Source organism: Chaetodon trifascialis, chromosome 11 (assembly GCF_039877785.1).
Source record: "Chaetodon trifascialis isolate fChaTrf1 chromosome 11, fChaTrf1.hap1, whole genome shotgun sequence".
Classification (NCBI taxonomy): Eukaryota; Metazoa; Chordata; class Actinopteri; order Chaetodontiformes; family Chaetodontidae; genus Chaetodon; species Chaetodon trifascialis.
This window is the reverse complement of record NC_092066.1, coordinates 11,102,791-11,122,761: the sequence shown is the minus strand read 5'-3', so window position 1 is coordinate 11,122,761 and position 19,971 is coordinate 11,102,791. Positions and strand designations below refer to the sequence as shown.

Sequence of the window (19,971 nt, the reverse complement as noted above, 5' to 3'; positions counted from 1 at the left end):
TTTTCCTAAAAGTGCAATGCTAATTCACTTTAGTGCCCTTTTAGTTTCTTTTTGCAGTGTTTCCATCACAGAGTTCTCCTAACGAGTTGTCATTAATAGCTACCGACACTTTTTGCAGCTTTTGCATAGAAGTCATGAACAACGTCGAAACACGAGTAACAGTATTCAGTGTTTTAATTAGCCATTTATAAATATGAAATAAACATGTTCCAAAGAAAGTTATCAAAACAAGTATAAAAATATTGGACATGGTCAAGGCTTGGTTAACAGATGCAGATGTACAGACATCCCAAACATTTCAACAGCTGTTTCATCCATCACCGTCCTGCCTGACAGAACCAAAGAGCTAAAAAGCTGTGCAGTCATTTTCTTTATGTACCACAAAGAAAAATCACCAAAAAAAAAATCAAAAAACAAAATTCTTTCACACAAAGCAACTCAACCGTGACCCTTGTGATTACCTGTGAATAGATCGTACCCTCTTCCACTTATTAGAAAACAGTCCACTCTGCTTAGTTTATCCAGAACACCTGATTTTTCTCCAATGTTTTAAGAATGAAACTTGGAGCTGATACTGCACAAAAAAAAAGTCAAAAAACAAAAAAAAAAGTCACTGCATTCTTTCCAAATCAACTTTAGATATCCGCCTTCTTTTCCAAACTCTCCAGTGCATTTAACTGTCATTCACGTTTCCCCCAGTGAAGACAAACCTGAGACACCTCAGAGGGTTTTTCTTCCTGTGAAAGCCTTCAGTAGTCCTGGATGACTGGCGTTTACTTCCAGAAGAGGATGTTCCAGAAAAGCAGCCAGCAAGGATAGACCAGCAGGGCTATGAGTGGGTAAACCAGAGAGCCGAACAGGAAGTGGTCCAGGATGCCCTGCGAGATGACTGACAGGTAGAGTAACCAACCTTCCTGGAAGCTGATGGGCATTTCCTGCAGCTCTTGGTAGAAGAAGACGGAAAAGAGGAGTGTGCAGGCTGGGCTGAGGATGACCAGGATGAAGGCTGATAGAACCCTGAGGGGAGAAAAGGAAGGCAGTGAGGTTTTTGACTGACAAACAGCAGCGCAAAGCAACAGCGACCACAGAGTCTATGCAGGTGTATTACTTTGGAACGTGGGGTGTGACGAAGGCGGCCACAGGCACCAAGGTGAGAGCCAGGATGAAGCCCAGGGAGAAGTTGATGAGGGCGGTGCAACCCAGCAGCACGGCCAGGTACAGCACAGCCACCAGCTTCAGCACTCTCCAGCCCTGCTCCGTCCCCTCGCCTGACAGCAGCCTACAACAAACAGCAAAACCTCAGGGCCAAAAATCTTACTTAAACATGTGTGAGTGTGAGTACTTCACTGTCACACACGATGTGGCAACTTTCTTGCTGTTAATATGTTATTGCATGTTCACAAAAGCAGTTTGTGCAAGCTCAATGTTCATATATGCAACATTAAAAATGCATGTGTCAAAAATTTGAGTGTAGCTACCTGTGTGTGTTATGAGGCAAAGCCAGGCCGGCCGTGTAAACAGCTATAGCTGTCAGGACCACAGCCTCGGTCTCAGACACCGGGAAGTGTTCCACAGCCATCTCCTGAAAGTGGATTGGCAGGGTGTACAGAGCTACTCCAGTCAGATGGCTGATCACCAGAGGAGTCAACACCGACAGCACTCCTGGACTGGACATCTGAGAGGAGGCACATTTGATTAAAGTGGTGATTTAAGGGCCTAAGTAAATAGTCAAATTTCTACACCATAATGTGTGTGCATCTAACCTGCTCAGCGTCAGCAACTCCATCTTCTGTTCTTGGTGGAGGAGTCGCAAGTTGGACCCACAGGTCTAAGGCCTGCAACGTTGTTAAGGGCAAATCTGGCAATCGAGTGCGTACCAATAGCAGTGTTAAAATGAAATCTGTTCACATGCAATCAATAACGTGGGCTGCGATCAGGGTAGGTCTACACACACACACTGTGTGCATTTGTTTCTTTTTCTCTGTCGTATTTTTGTATTAAATCAAACTGAAAGTAAAATAACTGAAAGGATACACGAAGCAGCAGGATGACAGCGAGGAGGCCGAAGGCTGGCATGTAGTACCCAATGGAGACAAAGTGAGAGAGGGACGGCATGAGGTAGAAGAAGTAGGACTGGTGAAGGCGCTCGAGGAGGTTATTCAGCTTACGATACATTCCTTCCAGGAGCCTAGAGGATATTCATGAAGGCAAATAAAAGAAACAACTAAATAAGCAATAATGCATCAAATCTGCACAAAAAAAAAAAAACACACAAAAACATTCAAATCAAACACAAAAAGTCAGCATGCACTCGCTCTGACCTGCCAATGGTGGTGGCATCAGTCTTGTACTGGCGGAAACTGTTGACGCCCTTGATGGTGGCAGCCTCAATGTGGTATCGCAGGAAAAGACCATGATCCCCCCAAGACCGCCCGCTGGCCTGCTTCATCACCATCAGCATCATGGTCTGGACTGAATGGCTGTAGCCTGACACGGTGTCCCAGTCATTCCTCTGCAGCTGTAGAAACATGCACGGAGAAAGGCGAGATTACACGGAGAAAACCTCGGACCATTCTGCTCACCAAACACATGTTTCGTTTCCACTCCATCTCATCACAAGCCTTCACCTTGCCCTGGATGGTGCAGAGGACGCCGATCTTCTGACAGAAAGCGTAGAAGAGGTTGGCTAAATCCAGGTTTGGGAGCTGGCCATTGAGGCCTTCCAGTATCAGGTCCATACTGGTGACGACATCACTGCTGAGCTCCAGGGACAGAGCTGCCTGGATTGAACCACCACGGCCTTGAAGTGGAGACCAGTCCATACCTGGACATGTCGTTTCAGAAGAAAGATTAACTGAGGAATGATTTTTCTGAGTTCTGCATGAATTGGCTTTGACAACCAACACTTCAAGAGAGTTCCTGCTAGTGATTACCTGTAGTGTTGGTGTGGTGGTAACCCTCCAGCCAGGCCTGCATTCCGATCAGATCGTGCTCGTTCACAAGGAAGATGATGTCCTTGGCCCAGTATATCTGATCTATTCAGGAATACAGCAGAATTTAGGACAAGAGATGTCACTGCAATATTGTTCAAATGGCGGAGAGGGCCGTGGGTTCTCTACTCACTCCTGAAGTAGTGTGCCAAGCCGAGTAGCAGCCCCACTGCCTGGTTGTTGTTGTTGCCTGGGGTGCAGGGGGCACTCAGCACCAGGGCCTCAGTCCGTGGCGCTCTGGGGGCTCGAAGGATCCCATATACATTTGTGCCTTTCACCATCTGACAGGAGAGAGGATGAAATAAGATGAAGAGGAGTCATGGAATATCCGCAGAAATACACACAAAATATATCAGTAATTTGTAAGCCTTAAATCACAAACATACATATCTCTCTTTGTTTTCATCAGGGAAGGGCAGCGTGCGAGAGAACCTCTGGGTGAACACCTCCAGACCCCGATCCTGCATGGTCTTCACCAGCCAATCCACTGGCATCCCACTGCAGAGAAACAACTGGTCACATTAGACAGTGAAATAAAAAAAGGGAAAATTTCAAAACCCTGTCAAGTGCACTGTGCTCGGACATCTACTGTTAATCTGCTCACAAACCTCAACGTTATGATTAATAGTGTGTAAAATAGACTGGTCTGAAGCTACAAAAAAAACAGCGCCAGCTGTTCATAACACCCCATCGTATTTGGCACAGGTTAGTACAAGACCCTCAATGCCATTGAAAACTAGTCATAATGATCAAATCAGCTTTTTCACTCATGTCATGCTTTGTTTCTGAACAGCTTTGTGTTGCTTACCCTGCTTTCTTCTTATGAGCTGAAAACTCTCTGGCCGTGGCCAGCGCCCTCTCCCCTGCCGGAAAGCGCTCCTCCACCATGGTAGACCCCATGGCATTCTCTGACATGTATGTCCGAAGAGTGAATGGCTCAAATGCTAACCCCATGAACCAGGCAAGACCCGCCAAGTAGCAGACCACACTAAGGATTAGGAGGATTGGAATAAAATGAAAGAAATTGTGTAAGTTATGAGCCCAGGGGCACTTTGGGTGCATCTCAGATTTCACATTGGCATATAAATCGTGATATGACCAAAAACTCACCAGATTGGGGCATTGAGGCGGGTTAGCAGGCTGATCAGAGCCCGTCTTCTGTTTGGGTCAGACAGCAGTCCCATGTTGTCGTCCTCTGCAACAGTTAAATAGATACACTGGATCCTGAAGGCAGCACACGCACTGTAACTGTACCTATTACCTATACACTTGAAATACATAATTCAAGACCAACTTTTACAAAGGCATAAAGCCCAAGACTGAAAAGCATGACTTTTATCTATATCTGACAGCTCTAATATTCATATGCGGATCATTACATAGTTTTCAATACAGGTCGAACTGACAAATTGTTTTCTGTCACCCATTGTCTTAATACCCATTGACAGCTACGGTTAGCTTGCTGCTAGCTAGCTAGCTGGCTGGCTCGCTGGCTGGCTGGCTGGCTTCACGAGACGGTAAAATGCTTTAAACCGTTGTCCTAGATGAATGTCATTATTATCCACAGTTACGTGGTTAATTTTTCAATATTTCACATAATACGTATAAAGACATACCTCTTTCCCGGGTACAGCTGGTCACATCCACCTGCAGAGGAGGGGCTTTTTCACAGCAGCAGTTGCTAAATGTTTTCGATTTCCTTGTTCCTGTGGAAACATTAATGTGACGGACCGTCTTCCGGTTAAAAAAACCGGGAATAAAATAAAGAAAAATAGGGAAGAAAAACTCAATCTCATGAAAATAAATAATTACAGTGTAAGGATAAATGAAAAAATAACTGTATTTATTATTAATTTTTAAGGTTATACTACTGCACTTTCTCAGATTTTAAAAATCACCTTGAACCATTTGTCTGTTTTAAAGGCAAAATCGGTGCTTTTAAAAATAATATATGTAAGTAAGTATGCATCCTAAATAAACAATTTCAGATTTTCAGTTACAGAAAATTTTTTTTTTTTTGGGTTGCATTTTGTTTCCAAAAGTATTTCAAACCTTATACAGGAGTTGACAATATCCCTGTTTTATTGCTGTTTACAAACAGTGCTGATGTACAAAAGTTTAAAAGCATCTAAAACATTAATTGCTCCATATCTTTTCTTGTAGTTATTTTCAATCATATTATTACATAATAAATTATATATGAAATTATATACTATTTATATTATTTTCATGGCTACCATTATGCTTGCGTTAAGATTCACGATTGTACCTTTAAATACTTGAATAACTAATGCAACCACTCACAAATGAACATGCAAAGCACAAATGATGCTGGGTTAACATATTTATTGTTCGCTTGACCATTAGTTTACTGTACAAAATGTAATTGCCATGACTATATATATAAAAAAAAAAACAACATCTCCATTAAGTCCAAAAACACTTTCCAGTCTGCCACTTAAAGCACAGTCTAGATGTTCACCTGTCCTCACTGCATCACTCTCCGGAGAGCACAGTAACCTCTTTGAGATGTTGTCGCACCACCTCATCCAGCACCTTGCTCACACCTTTACAGGCTGTCATGGCAGCTTCAATCAGAGCCTCTAAGTGGTCCTGATGTAGTCTGGCGTCCATCTGCAGCAGAGCGATCTGTCCACCTCGGGGCAGCAGCGCTAAGGCCAGAGAGCTCACTCCACCACTCTCCTCTGCATAGCAAAGGTCAGCGAGAGGTGTCTCATCCACAAACCCGACCGTGCAGGCACACACGTAGTCCCGCATGGGGATGCCAGCGTCAATCACCGCCAGAGTGGCAGCATTTACACACACGCTGTAGTTTCCTCCATCCGACTGCAGAATCTGTTCGGAAAGAAAAGTTTTCATGCATATCAATAAAAAAAAAAATCCTAATTTTAGCATTTTTCCCCAAGGATGACCCCAAGACTTCAACTCCCCCTCCCACTGTTCCACATTAACCTTGACATAGATGTCTATTTGAGAGCGTGGGTAGAGCTGGGTCATCACAGCAGCTTCAAACGTCTGCTTCAGGTGGAGGCTCATCTCCGTAGACTTGCGGTCCCCGTGTGGTCTCCTCTTCCTCTCTGCTGTGCTGAACGTGGCCATGCTGTACTGACAGTTGATGACAGCTCGATCGTGACGAGTCCGGCTGCGAGAACCTCGCATCTACAGGTGACAGAACATGTCCCTGCGTAAGTCCTTTACTAATCAATTAAGATCTCATTTGCTCTTCCTACAGAACACTCCTGCACACCTGGGAAATCCAATGCAATCCAATACACAGCAGGAAAATGTGCAGTGCTACAGCAGCAAAGAGGACAGAGTAAGAAGGATCAGTACAATATAATAATAAATGCATATAATAAGTGAAAGAGACAGTTGTGGAATTCACATTATTGCTCATACTAAATACTGTCACTTTGTGTGTACGGTCCACTGGAACCTGTGTTGACTGTAAAGTCTGACAGCAGCTGGACAGAAATAATTTGGGCTCTGGGTCTTGCGATGGGCATTATTTCTTATTTTACAAATTAAAGAAATACTTAACTGATCTGTACTTTATCTGTATTTCTGATTAATAAAGTAGTGATTGATCTAGAAACGTCAATCCAGTTTTCCTCACTAAACAAAACACTTAGACTGGATGATGTTTTCATCCTGACTGATTGACCTTTAATCTGAAATTTCCTTCTGTGCTTCCTTCCGCATTATGTGAACGTTCAAAATACGCACTGGACTGTTAAAGGCAACAAAACATCCTGACATGACTCTGACTGACATTTCCTCTGGAGTGAGTACCAGTCTCACTGTTGTCTAACACGCCTGGCTCCCTCCATGCCACTTACCTCATGTGGGCCGTAAACCACAGCCAAAGCCTTCGTGTTTCCCTGCTCTAAATACGCGGAACCGTCGGCCTGAGCGAACACACCCATCCGGGCCTGGACCTTCCGCAGCTCGGTGGCTTTTCTTCCATCTAAACGGTATCCCTGGTCAGACAGCAGCTCTAAGCCCGCCATGTTTCCGCAAACTTTAACGCAACGACCCACGTGTCCGCCGCTGTACTACATTACCCATACACCCACTCAATGGAGAGACTACGGCAAGCAAGAACACCCAAAACTGCCAGTTTTGCCATCGTTATACTTATAAGTGTGCGTTTAAATAGCGTTATCATTCAGTGTAAGTAACATATGTGTTTAAGACATTTTTCTCTACATTAAATGGGGGAACAAACTTTAAGGACAAGCCTTCCTCATTAGTTGAAATAAAATCTTAACTCAACCTTAAAAAAAAAAAACATAGTCATAGGACTCTCTATAATTTAAATTTATTTGGTCCTTAAACTGTTCTTTTACCTTTCTCACTGTTAATTGATCCTCTTTTTATTATTATTTACTTATTATAGTCTCTCACATTTGATACTCTGTGTCTGCATGAATGTTCATTTCTTCAGTTCTACACTAAATTAAAATGGCAACTATGAAAAGATACTGTACTGACTTAATTTTCTTTCACTGGGTTTATTTTTTATATATATATATAATTTAAAAAGTTAGTTCATAACTGTTTCGTGTGTGTGTCTCTGAAGTGTTCCCAAGTACCTGGACATCCCAAATGGCACATTTTAGTAACTGTGGATTTTCCTTCTTTGTGTAATTGCACCAAAGTACAGAACTACAAACGGTGATGTGACCATATTCACAGTGCTGAAAGTGACTCGTAAGTGTTTTTCTGAGGGCTGCTGGTCACCTGTCAATGATCCAACATTTCTCAGCTACTCTGGACTTCTTTGTGCTTACACTCAGACCTGTGAACAGAACTGCACGACAGTCGAGACTCACGATGCACGGACAGTCACACAACTTCAACACTTTTAAAAATAAAATTTATTAGCATCTCTAATGTGTATAAATAAAAACATATATGAAACAATGAATATACGTATGATGTCATGAGTTTAACAATAAGAGGGTTACATGTGATACAAAGGAGCAGTCTTTATTTTAACCAGTGTACTGTGAGGAAAACTGTACCTTGAAATCAAAGCTTTCAAATATGCATACCTATAAGTTGCAAATCTACATTCTTTGATGAGAACGAACCAAAGACATCGGTTTGGGGCGGCGACAGGGCGACTATGGTAACGATGCAGTTTTGCTTTCCTGTTTCTTAAGATTTTAAAACATCTTCAATTTAATACATTACAAATATTTTTTTTAAAGGCCTCACTAACAATGTTGAGGCACAAAGCCGCAACACTATTCACACCAACCTTCTCAAGTTTACGTTACACTCAATAAAAGTCCTCACAAGGATTTCACCTCACTCTTCCCCATTGACTGAAGTCGCATTGTTCCACAGACTCAGAAGAAAGGGTCTTTATAAGCAGACCTGAACTCTAGGGACAATATGACTATAATGTTAGACACAGCGACAAAAAATAGTAAGATACCCAATGACAAATTTTACATGTAACTGACCGATCCAAAAGGATCAAACAAACAAATCCATTTGCCTTTTACAACGTAACAAGGTTTGTCATTTTCTGCGATGGCTTGCTGTGCCTGGGTCAGAATACCAAGAAGACAGTGAACGGATGTTACCCTGGGGGGTCCGAGGACTCGGCTCTCTGGGCAAAAAGCAAAGAAAGGAGAGGACCTCTCTTCTTGTGTCACCCATTGTCTTCTATTTGGTCATGCTTTCAACACTCAGCGTGTTCAGATGTCTTACAAACCTGACAGATATGCACATAGGACGAATGCCACCTCTGAAAGCTGGCCAGAATTTTACAATAGCCAATGTGAAGTGGACGTGTAACAGACCGTTAAATATACACCGCTGACGACCAGAGGGAGCGGTCTACAACCCACAGAGCTGCGTGTCAAACAAGTCAGTTACAATGTGTGGACTATTACTGGCCATTGTCTCAGTTTTTCCTCATAAATTGAAACAACATCCAAGACTAACTGCTTCAAAGTAAAAAAACAAACAAACAAACAAAAAAAAAACGGTGGGTAGGTACAAAAAAAAAAGAAAAAGTGGTGTGTCTGCTTTAATACGCAGGTGTACGTGACAGTGAGAGGTTATCGGCACCCAAGGATCATGGCGACCTCATTCAGCCTGACGGAATGAAGGGACTATGTAGTAGATCTGAAAAACGATGGTCTCTGCTCCATCCCAAGTCTTTAGAAGAGTGCAAAGATCCCCTTATTTCCCTGATTTATCCATGTTCGCGCATCCTAAAACTCTGCGAACTCCTTTGCGCACTTTTCCGTAACAGAAACGCGGATTTCTTCCTCCTCGTAGTCGTCGAAGTTGCTGGTGTCCCCCGGGCCTCTGCACTTTGGTATGAACGGGGCTTCCACCTGCAGGAACGGGAGCAACACATGTTTTAATGCTCATACTTATGTCTACACTGCCAATCACAAGAACACCGCTGACAGAGAAGGGAAAGAGAAATCTCTCCTGTATTATTCCTCTGAGGAAGGACTTTCAGCAACTTACCTTACCCTGTCAAAAGGCATCGAGATACTGGCGAGAACAAATGATGATAAAATACACTGAATTCTGACAGCTTAAGGAGGTCCATGTGCTTTAAAGGGAGTGCTTGTCAGATGGTGTGTGTGGTGTGAGGGTCTGCCTCCACACTGATGTTGGAATTGGGGAGCTGGATCCAACAAAATATGTAAAGACTGACAATCAGGTCTGCTTCACGAGGCGCTTTGCCAGGTAACACAGTATGCAGGATCTGAACTTCTCTCTCTTTTTGTGTGCGCTAAAGTGTAACCCAATGAATTTGAGGAGAAACTACTCGAAAGTGTGTGCTTCAATCCCCATTTTAACAATTATCACGTGTTCCCCCTCTGTCTGACAGCTTTTCAGCACAGCCCAGCATTAAAACGTACCTAATGTCATGGATTTTGCTTTGCAAATGCTTGTTAACCTTGGTTTGAAGAAGCACCTTTGCTGGCTGTGGTTTTTCACACTTCACACTTGTTTGTTTGAGATGGACCAACACTAATAGATTATTGCCAGCGGTTTAACCACACTGTGAAGTTGAACCTTTTGCAGATAATTCCTAATAAAACTCTTCTACATTCACTTACTCCTTCTCCCCGTGATCAACATTTAACTGATTAAAAACCTGTGATTGATATGAAACAGCTTATGAGCCTCGCTGAACTGCTACTACACACCATTTCCTGAGTATTCAAGCTGCCGAGCCTTTGTTCTCAGGTTAAAATCAGTCTATTGTCAATAAATGTCAGTGTCATTTCTGCGTGCATCACAGTTTCCATGTTTTCAAGACAGCACCCAGTGCAGAGTAATGTTGGCATCTTTTGAGGCTAAATCTCGACATGACACAAACACGGGTCTTTGGTGTGCTACTCCTTCAAAGTTGTCAGTCCACCTCCCTCGGCTGTGTATTTACTAAACATGTCGTGTGTCTGGCTGTCAGAGAAAAGAAAATGAAGGTGGAAAGATACAGAAAGATGCGGCTTTAGCCAGGATTAAAAAACATACAGGGATGTGTTTGTGTGCAGGCCGAGCGACCTGAGCACACCTGAGGTCCTCTGCAAAGTTCAAGACAACGTGCCATGAGGATAGACATTACCATCTTCTGCCAAATTTGTAGTTGGCTCAGTATAATCTAAATATAGTCTCATATAATCATAAAGACAATCATAAATACAAAAAAAAGTTAAAGACAAAAGAAAATGTGAGTGAAAATGTGTCGCATTCTACAACACGACAGTCTAAAGTGGTGGACATTACCAAGCACCTCTCAGATCTGAACCTCCAGCTCCAGCAGCTTCTCAGCTCTCTGTTTTCAAACGTGAAATCATCTGAAGCTGAATTAAAGCTGCGGCAAGTGCAGCTGGAAACAGGAAACACTGTGCATGCTCCCACTCCCACTGCAAGAACAAAAGCCTGCTGTGACATCTGAATATGAGTGTGAAACTCCTCCGGGCAATTGGTGCGAGGTTTCAGGACATGAAAAGGAAACAAAAGGACCTGAGCATGTTTGCTATGCCATTTAATGTGGAACCAGCAGATGTGCATGACAACCTACAACGAACTGCAAAGCATCGACGAGCTCAAAGCTCAGTGCAACAAAATCCCTCTGCGCAAGTTCTAAAAACTCCATGTTTGTCATGAGGATTTTGCCATTCTGCAGAGACACTCACTGAAGTTCGCGTCTCGCTTTGGGACAACCTGCGACTCAGCTTTGAAGCTTCACAGTTTCCTTTTTTAAACTTTTGGGATTAAAAAGTGGATTAATCTTCACTTCAACCTGTCTGCAACAGCGAGCCGCGGAGGTGCCGACCTGTGCTGTAATTAGTCTCTCTTTGTTGATTTACTGCTTACTGGAGGGGAAATGTACTTTACTTCATGGACTTACAGAGAGAAGAAGGGGAAAAGAAAAGAGCCTGAACGAACGGGAGTGTGGTGAGTGCTGAGTTCAGTAAGAGGCTAAACTGAAAACACACACAGGCACACACACTCTTGGTACCCGCTGTTGCTCGCTAGCTTATGGCGCAGTGCTGTTTGGGGTGAAGACACACAAATGATCCCGCCGTCAAACTCGCGTGAGTCATACAAAAATACAAAGATTCTCCTTTTTTGAGGGGATACAATACAATATGACAACAGATACTGGTACAGCCCGACTACTGGGAGCAGCTCTTTTCAAAACTGACTCTTGCAAAGACCTGGAAAAAGAGTGACCTGAAAAAACAGCTGTGAGTAGCCTCATCATCACTACCATCTGACATCAGACGCCTCGCCAAAGAGAAGCAGTTCCAGCCATCGCATTGGAGGTAAGTGTGATATACGCACTCAATAATTTAGAATGGCTCACAAAGGATGCCATAAAAATTGAAATGGCCCTTGATAGGGAAAAAGCTTCCACCACCACTGCTTTAGAAAGAAAACACAGCATGACTGTATAATAATAAGGTTAAACAGATCAATAAGATCAAGCCTGGGCTAAATATCTGCTTCGATTAATCGAAGAACTCCATTATCACAGCTCACATCCAGCGGTGGAGCTGGGTGATTTCCAAGTGGAAAAAAATAAAAAAAATCTATGACACACCAGTTGTGAAATCGCTGTTAACGTTCAAGCAAAGCATAGAGCTGCAAATGACGACCATCGCACGGGACCATAAAGCATAACTGACCTCAGTACAGACTCAGATAACTTTCTACAAACAAATGATATAAAATAATACGGCTGGGGCATCCTAACCGGGAACTTATCTACTAGGGAAAAAAAGAATCAATATCAACAAATCAATATCTAATTAACTTGTTTTTATAGGGGTAACAGTGTTTGGAGTCATGACAAAATGTGCACTGGTGTCTTGCCTTTCGCTCGTAGATGGCGATCCAGTCTGTTGTGGCGAACCATTTGTGGCCCTTGATGTCGTTGACGCCGTTCTTCAGGTTGCCGTAGCGTTTTGTCAGATCCACCTGCAGCAGGTTTCTCAACAGATCCTTCAAGTCAGAGCTGAAGTGGGAGGGGAATCGCACCTAGAAAGAGGGGGAAAAAAAGATGAACTATGGGTTTGTACATGCACGTATACACCTAATTATTTCCATCATGTAGGAAAATCCAAAAACAAACATCTGCTTACCTTCCCAGACACGATCTTCTCGTAGATCTGAATGGGTTGATCTGCAAAGAATGGAGGGTAGCCAGCTGCCATTTCATAGATGAGGACTCCGAGGGCCCACCAGTCCACAGCTTTGTTATAGCCCTACAAAGACCCAAGACCCAGCCATAGTCTGAGAAATAATACATTTATGATGTACATTTCTCTTTGCTCTTTCTTCAACCTGACTCGTCTACTTTGGCGAGTGACTTCCTGGATATTCGTATTCATCCAGCTGTAGGTTTACTTGCCAGTGGAGAGAACTGTTAGTCATAGTGTAGAGTGAGTCTTTCCGGTTGTTAAAAGTGATAGCATTGCACTTATGGTCTACTGAGGTATCTCTTCCTCTTTTAGAGTGGATTCTGCTTCGGCAGGCATAGAAGCAGGACTAGAAAAAAGCCTGACTTTTAATAAAGACGCTTGGCATAATTTCTGCTTTAAAACTCCTTTGTAGCTGTACTGGAAAACATTATTAAATATGGATCAGTTTCAGTTTCAGTCATCTACCAAGAGGAACAACAATCTACTCAAGAAAAACAAAACAAAAAACAGGAGCTCCATACTTTGCTGAGAATGATTTCTGGCGCCAGATACTCCGGTGTCCCGCACAACGTCCAGGTCCTGCCTTTTACCCGCTTGGCAAACCCAAAGTCTGTCACCTAGAGGTCAGGAGCATATGTAGAATGGTCAAAGTGTGGACTTACAGGACGGAGCAGCATTAGCATTTGTTTGGCTGCAGCTCACCTGAATGTAGCCGTGGTGGTCGATGAGAAGGTTCTCGGGTTTCAGATCTCTGTATATGAGATCTAGTGAATGGAGGTACTCAAATGTCAGAACTATCTGGGCGGCATAAAACCGTGCATGTGGTTCACTGCAGAGGAGGAAAGACGGTGCTGAAAGCAGCGTGTTATAACACACAGCAGAAACGAGCAGACAGTGTGATACTCACCTGAACCTTCCAATTCGTCTTAGGTGTGAGAACATCTCCCCTCCTGGAACGTACTCCATCACCATGTACAAATTGGAGTTGTCCTACGGAAAGCGAAAGAAGATGCTTACAGCATGCTCAAAACTAAAATTTCAGACACTAAATTTAAAAATCTTAAAAAAAAAAAAAAAAGCCCAGCGTACCTTGAACGCATACTCAAGTCTGACGAGAAAGGGGAAGCTCACGGCCTGTAATATCCTCTTCTCGTTTAATGTGTGTTCTATTTGCTTGAGTTTCACCACCTGACAGATAAAAAGAGATAAGCTGACCTTGTCGGGCAAATCTCACTTACTCTCGCAGCAGAGATAACAGGCGCAGGAAAGGCAGCTTTGAGTTATTTATTTATTTCACTTGTGTCCCCTGGTAACAACGACAACAGGCTTAATGTCATTTTTAGGCAGATAAGAAGGTTTTAGTGTGAAGTGAAAATTCACCGCACGTGTCAACAGCATTCATTTATTTGAAAATGTTCCACTGACCTTCTGCTTGTCCAGTATTTTCATGGCAAAGTATTGCTCTGTTCCTTTGTGTTTCACCAGCATGACTCTTCCAAACGAGCCGGTACCCAGGGTCTTTAATCTCTCAAAGTCGTCTAGGCACGTTGTGCTCTATGGAAAGAACAACCTGTTAGCCTACTCTGTGACAATAATAATAATAAAATCAGAAACCAGAAATCAGAAAAAGCTTTATTGCCAAGTACGATTTTACACATACGAGGAATTTGCTTTGGTGAGGTTGGTGCATGACACATCTATAATAAACATCGAATAATAAACTTTTTGTATATGGTACCTTTCAAAACAAAAGTTCCAAAGTGCGTTACATGATTGATGAAAATGCTGATAATAATAAAACAGATAAGACATGTTGGGACTGAAACAGAGTGGTCACCTTTAGCGCTCTGTGCCAAAAATATCAAGTTTCATCATCCTTACCTGTGGTGGGCATTCCCATTTCCGTAAGAAATCTTCTTTGGCTTTGGCTAGAAACTCTTTCACTAAAACAAAAAGGGGCAAAGACAGACCCAGTTAGCCTGCAGTTCTCGTCTGGTGACGTAAACACATTTGGGTTTTAGGTCAAACTGACAAAAAGACCAAACGCTATCGTACTGGAAGGGGAAAGGAAAAAAATGTGGGAAGTGGAAATTCAACTGTAAATCAACGGGAGAAGAATACGGGCAAAGTCAACTCTCATCTGGATATAAATTAAATGGGATGCTAAAAATATCACACACTTTGTTCTCAAGAACAAAGCACACAAACACAAAACAACAACATCCAAGACAGGCAGACAAGTGATGCATGCCAAGACGCTCAGTGTATTTGTTTGTTATTTAGCAGCATTATTCCAAGGGGACGGGGAAACACAACACTTAGAATTACGGGAGAGGTTTCCCTGAGCATCTTGTGCATCACTTAACACAGTCTGGGGGAAGGCTAGTATCAAAACACAGCATAAAAATGGAAAGCAAAGACAAACCAATGCATGGGAAATCCAGATTGAGAGAATGCGGATAACGAAAAGACAGACTTATTATCAAAGCACACAATAAGAGCAAGCACATGTAGCGAGTCGTCACAATGAGACCAATGCCGTTCTGCCATTCTGGTCATCTTTTGGAGGAATGAGCATACCAAAAGTCTCTATTGATCACCAAGGTTTTGCAGGAACAATCACCCACACGGATGGTGATGATACGGAAGAGAAGACAGAGAGAAATACAGAGTTCATGTACATAACAACAAGTATATCACATCAACAAACATGAAGCATATGTAGTGAATAAAAGCAACAGGAATGAAAACAGAGTTGACATTCACCTGAGGAATTTAAACATAGACTGAGTGTCTGCTGTGGTATTCGAAGAACAGGTGGACGAAACTGCCGCGCAGCAGAAATTCAGTCGTGCATATTAGGTCAGATTGATAAGATAACGCTCCACACTAGAGAACAAAATGTACTGTTTACTGCAAAGATTTAGGTTTTTGTAACACTTATACTGAGGGCCCATTTCCTGCATCTTCATCTGGCAGTTTCTCTCTGCATAACAGCTCTAATTTTACAAAGAGTGCTTTGAGAAAAACAGCTTAAACAATTAGCAGTTGACAAAAAAAAGAATCTGTAAGTACTTTGATAACCAATTGATTGCAAGCGAGTGTCACCTCCTAAGTTTCAGATTCTCAGTTCATCAAGGAAAAGCAACAAATGTTTACATTATAGACTGTATAAAAGTGTCCGTGACGTCGCCCGTAGCTTTCTGAAGAGCCATCGTGAAACTCTGTGACAGCGGCTCCGATCGTCGCCATCTTGGCAGCGCCTGAATCCGCCAAACTCGAAGGTGAAGCCTAGCGGCTAGATGTCACTCAAAGCAGCCACGCCCTTAATTAGGCAGAACTTTAAGCCTTAATAAAATTCAGATGAGTGAGTTAAATATAAAAATTCATCCCTGTACAGTCATGAACAGGCAAATTAGCTAAGCCATTTTTTGTACCAGGCTGTTAATATGGCTGTAAACATGGAGTCAGCCTCAAGTGGCCATTCAAGGAACTGCAGTTTTTGCACTTCAACATTGGCCTCATTTCTCAGGTTGATTTACATTTGAGAAGTCAAAGGTTTGGTATTTTTACACGAAACACGACTTAAACAATTAGTCGAGAAAAGAGTAGTTGTTGATTAATTTTCTGACAACTGACTAATCGTCAAATCAAATGGTCCAAAGCCAGCCAACCCTTCTTGACAGCATTACCAAAATCCAGACAAGCGTGACGCGGTTCAGTTATGTCAGTCGTCCTGTTATATTGCAGAGTGAAATGCAATACGTGGGGACAGTGAAATAAAATAGGTGTCATGATGGCAGCTGTTGAATCTCGCTGGGCAAGTGTGACTGCGTTGGGGCTGTTCCATCTGTTCCAGTTAATAGCAGCTATATACAGTAAACACAGGTACTCTAGTTTATATACAGTGCTGTAGGTAACCCGGTCATCTTGTCAGAGCTGCTACACTGCAGGTAAATCTGCAGCTCAGGGCACAGTGTCAGCTTAAACAGGTTTAACAGTTAGCCACGCCGCAGGATCTAGGGATCATTGTAACACTAAAAGAAATGCTTGGCAGTATGGGAACTATTGCTGATCTGATCATCTCTGTCTGTCTGAGTATCTCTGGCTGGCACTGCTCACAGTGTCTGCCTGGTCTCTCTCAACAGGTCCATAAATCTCAGAGCAACATATTCACTGCATCATAAAGTGACGCTACTTTAAACAAACTAAGTGCATAACTGAACACATGCGACTCTCTGCATGCTTAACATGGCAAAAATGCATGGAAGTAGCCGACAATTTCAGGGCAGAAGAGTCAAATTTTAGGCCATTATATGCAATTAATTCTGCAGGAAATAATAAACACCTACAGCTTAGGCGTTTACAAGCAGCCATAGGCGAACATTTATGATTTATCACATGGTGTGCTCAACTATGACAAGCTGCACACATCAAAGCATACGAGTGCAAAGTAACACTGGCCTAGGCCTAGTTACGTCAAACCTTTCAAAGCTTGTAATACCCCTTATCCTCTGACGAAGGTCTGATGACAAGCTGCTCCAGTCAATGACGAGCTGAATGTGAGAAGTGAGCCATGATGGACCTGTATCACAGCGCGATTAGAGAGGGGGGCTCTAAATGAACACAAGGGTCACAATTCAAGTGTGTTTGTGTGGGCGTGTGTGTATATGCTGGGAAGACAGTAGTAGGTCCCAGTTTTATGAATGGAGAGAGGGCATTTGTCATTTCTTCACCATATTTGGTCACAGTGCTGTACAGAGGGAAAGCTTTGTTTATGTTGCCTAGAATAAAATGTGGCAGCGAAGCCTGAGGCTGAAACAGTCCCACAGTGCCTCCAAGTCAAATTTACTGCCTATTTATAACAATTACTCAAGGGTTTGTGATTTATTGCTGCAATTCTAAGACCATCAGTGCAAAGTTTGTGTCTGATACAGCTAGCTGAGGCTGCGGCTGGACATGCAGGAACAACCTCATCCTGATTGTTATTCACCCAATTTCAGGATGGCACCACGGAGGAGGGGATGAGGTGATGCTAGCCTGGAGACTTTTAGCTACTATCTAAGGCTTTGGATGGGAGGTGACTGCACGCCACAGATAACTGTGTGAGTGTACAGGCCTGAACAGCTACCACCATCAAGAGGCAATGAAATGACAGGGGCCTTCTGAAGGCTAATCCCCCCACTCATAGCTAAAGTTAGCAGGCTAGCTGGTCATCACGCTCGATCCTTCTTGTGCTCCAGTTGGCATGAAAACAGGCTCGTAACGTGTGAAATGATCAATAAGGGGGGGAACTATCGATAAGCATTGCTTTCACGTCTCAGGAACAGGATTTAACAGGCTGTTAATACTGTCACTGCTCCCCTTCCCCACCCCCTTGCAGCCAAGAAAACCACAACATCCACGGGGTCTTCTTGCTACTAGCAAACTTAGCTAGGCCTTCTACTAATTATACGTGCAAAAACCACATTAACATGTCCTGCACGGTCATTTATCGATGACTAAAGGGCGAGTGTTTGCAGCGCTGGTGGGATAACCGAGCGGGGGATGACGGACGGCCCTCCTCTGCTTTACTGTAGCTGCCACTCAGGACAGTTTAAGTGTTATAACAGACTAGCTGTCCACATAGAGGAGGCTTGATAAGTGTCAAATGCCTAAATAGAACATAAAACACCGCCGAGGGCAAACAACAGTCCGGACTCACCGCTCTCTAGCTCGTTGCCCTTCTTGGCGGTGGCAGCGTTGCCCATGGTGTGGAAGACACGGCGGTCGCTCCGACTGAGAAGAGATGGCGGTGGCTAGCTAACCTTCCTACGGCTGATATTCCCGGGCTCCTTAAAATAGGTGAACCTCAAATCGATGTTTTTAGTCGGTTCAAACGTACGGAAATAAAGCCTAGTATCCCTTCCAGCGGGACCCCTCGCTCTCCCTCTGTCTCTCCCTCTTTCCTGTCAAAGATTTCCGCTCTCGCTAGTTCACTAATGCCTGTGTGGCAGACATGAAGCTAGCGGTCACTTGTGTTTCGGACTCGGCTGCTCCCCCCAACCCTCAGCCCTGTGCTGCGTTCACGGCATGGTTCGGATCCGGATTGGCCAGAGATGTGTGTGTGAAGATACCAAACTTGACTTGGCTTCCGCGTTTTTGAGGCATCACGATTGCATTCACAGATATGGGATGACATTTGAATACACGTTTGCCGACTTTACCGGAGGCTAAATATAACTTAGACAGGCGTCTTTGTTTGATTTGCACTTTGCTGCTAATGCGGTTGGTATAAACGCACCCTCAGGTGTGTTTTTATGGCGTAAAGACTAATATTTTGTCGTTATTATGATTTTGAGTCATTTCAGTGTTTAGTAGGCCTGAGGCATGTTGCTTTTAAGTGGTCCTATAAACGTTCACCCCATGACAGTTACACCTTTTATTAGGTGCACATATGCTGCATGATTATGTGCATTACATAAAGTTTATGCACTTAAAAATGTCAAGCAAGAAGGATTTGACAGAGAGGTTTATATAACAAGAACTTCATGAAACATAAATCCCAAGAGAAATTGAAATACTTGGCCAAGAACAGTGGTGGAAGAAGTCAAATACATTTTATTTGAATAGCCTAAAAATTTCAAATCACAAGTTAATAATAGAGTGTTAAAACTAAATAATCCATAAGTAAAAGCCCTGCATTCAAGAGTGTTACTTAAGCTTCTGAACTGTAGTAAATATATGTATAAAAGAGCATAAATTTAAAATATTCAAGTAAAGTAGAAATATCTCAAAATTGCACTGAAGTACCGCACTTGAGTAAACAGCTTCACCACTGCTAAGCCAGCTGTTAATGGGTACTACTGCAGTTTTATGGCTCAAAGAGTTGCCATTATGACCTAACATTTTAATTTTTAGTTTAGGAAAGATTTTGTTTGTAAGCTTTCCAACAAAACTTTTAATTCCTGACAATCACTTTTCATTAACTGCGTATATGATCAATTTGACTCACTGTCACAGTATTCAAGTTTATGTAGTTATATGTGACAAGCCTGAAGGACTTCATAACAAAAAAAAAAAAAAAAACTTTAAAATGATCCAAAAGAAAAATATTAGGCCAGAATCAGTGGAGAATAGCATCAGTTAATTCTATTACAGGCCAAAATTAAAAACACAAATTTGCTTCAAAACACACACAAAAAAGAAGTACTCATATACTCTACTTAAGTAAAAGTAATTATACCACAACGTAAAAACACATTCACATTTGAGAGAAAATAATC

General features: G+C 42.7%; 3 protein-coding genes across 6 annotated transcripts; all 3 read right to left on the bottom strand.

Moving 5' to 3' along the window:
* Positions 1 to 156: 156 nt before the first annotated feature.
* gpaa1 (glycosylphosphatidylinositol anchor attachment 1) lies at positions 157 to 4,683 on the bottom strand. 4 transcript variants are annotated; one of them, XM_070973786.1, is made up of 13 exons: positions 4,607 to 4,683; positions 4,101 to 4,185; positions 3,799 to 3,978; positions 3,377 to 3,488; positions 3,124 to 3,271; positions 2,934 to 3,035; positions 2,628 to 2,824; positions 2,322 to 2,518; positions 2,035 to 2,188; positions 1,764 to 1,835; positions 1,479 to 1,675; positions 1,109 to 1,279; positions 157 to 1,017 (listed from the first exon to the last, which is right to left on the bottom strand). In XM_070973786.1, exons 2-13 carry the CDS (start codon positions 4,172 to 4,174, stop codon positions 774 to 776), a joined length of 1,848 nt encoding a protein of 615 aa, XP_070829887.1. In that variant the 5' UTR covers positions 4,175 to 4,185; positions 4,607 to 4,683; the 3' UTR covers positions 157 to 773. The 4 variants fall into 4 exon arrangements, with proteins under 4 accessions (XP_070829887.1, XP_070829885.1, XP_070829886.1 ...); XM_070973784.1 differs by having other exon boundaries at positions 4,101 to 4,258; positions 4,607 to 4,665; XM_070973785.1 differs by having other exon boundaries at positions 4,101 to 4,214; positions 4,607 to 4,639.
* A 638-nt stretch (positions 4,684 to 5,321) lies between these two features.
* Positions 5,322 to 7,041, bottom strand: exosc4 (exosome component 4). Its single transcript, XM_070974762.1, has 3 exons — positions 6,851 to 7,041; positions 5,964 to 6,170; positions 5,322 to 5,846 (listed from the first exon to the last, which is right to left on the bottom strand). The coding sequence occupies exons 1-3, from the start codon at positions 7,019 to 7,021 to the stop codon at positions 5,487 to 5,489; spliced, it is 738 nt and encodes a 245-aa protein (XP_070830863.1). The 5' UTR covers positions 7,022 to 7,041; the 3' UTR covers positions 5,322 to 5,486.
* Positions 7,042 to 7,873: 832 nt separating this feature from the next.
* prkacbb (protein kinase, cAMP-dependent, catalytic, beta b) lies at positions 7,874 to 18,729 on the bottom strand. Its single transcript, XM_070973794.1, has 10 exons — positions 18,411 to 18,729; positions 14,588 to 14,649; positions 14,132 to 14,260; positions 13,796 to 13,894; positions 13,614 to 13,696; positions 13,409 to 13,535; positions 13,228 to 13,323; positions 12,647 to 12,769; positions 12,378 to 12,542; positions 7,874 to 9,370 (listed from the first exon to the last, which is right to left on the bottom strand). The coding sequence occupies exons 1-10, from the start codon at positions 18,454 to 18,456 to the stop codon at positions 9,245 to 9,247; spliced, it is 1,056 nt and encodes a 351-aa protein (XP_070829895.1). The 5' UTR covers positions 18,457 to 18,729; the 3' UTR covers positions 7,874 to 9,244.
* Between the last annotated feature and the right edge of the window lie 1,242 nt (positions 18,730 to 19,971).

Excerpts from the sequence above, each read along its gene's own strand:
- gpaa1 (XM_070973783.1), bottom strand. The coding sequence starts at position 4,270 with ATGTATTTCAAGTGTATAGGTAATAGGTACAGTTACAGTGCGTGTGCT. Across the intron at positions 3,979-4,100 it reads CGCCTCAATGCCCCAATCTG|TGTGGTCTGCTACTTGGCGG; the intron begins GTGAGTTTTTGG and ends CCTAATCCTTAG. Across the intron at positions 3,489-3,798 it reads GCTCATAAGAAGAAAGCAGG|TGGGATGCCAGTGGATTGGC; the intron begins GTAAGCAACACA and ends GTTTCTCTGCAG.
- exosc4 (XM_070974762.1), bottom strand. The coding sequence starts at position 7,021 with ATGGCGGGCTTAGAGCTGCTGTCTGACCAGGGATACCGTTTAGATGGA. Across the intron at positions 6,171-6,850 it reads TGGTTTACGGCCCACATGAG|ATGCGAGGTTCTCGCAGCCG; the intron begins GTAAGTGGCATG and ends TGTCACCTGTAG. Across the intron at positions 5,847-5,963 it reads AAATAGACATCTATGTCAAG|ATTCTGCAGTCGGATGGAGG; the intron begins GTTAATGTGGAA and ends CTTTCCGAACAG.
- prkacbb (XM_070973794.1), bottom strand. The coding sequence starts at position 18,456 with ATGGGCAACGCTGCCACCGCCAAGAAGGGCAACGAGCTAGAGAGCG. Across the intron at positions 14,261-14,587 it reads AATGGGAATGCCCACCACAG|AGCACAACGTGCCTAGACGA; the intron begins GTAAGGATGATG and ends TTCTTTCCATAG. Across the intron at positions 12,770-13,227 it reads CAGAAATCATTCTCAGCAAA|GGCTATAACAAAGCTGTGGA; the intron begins GTATGGAGCTCC and ends GGGTCTTTGTAG.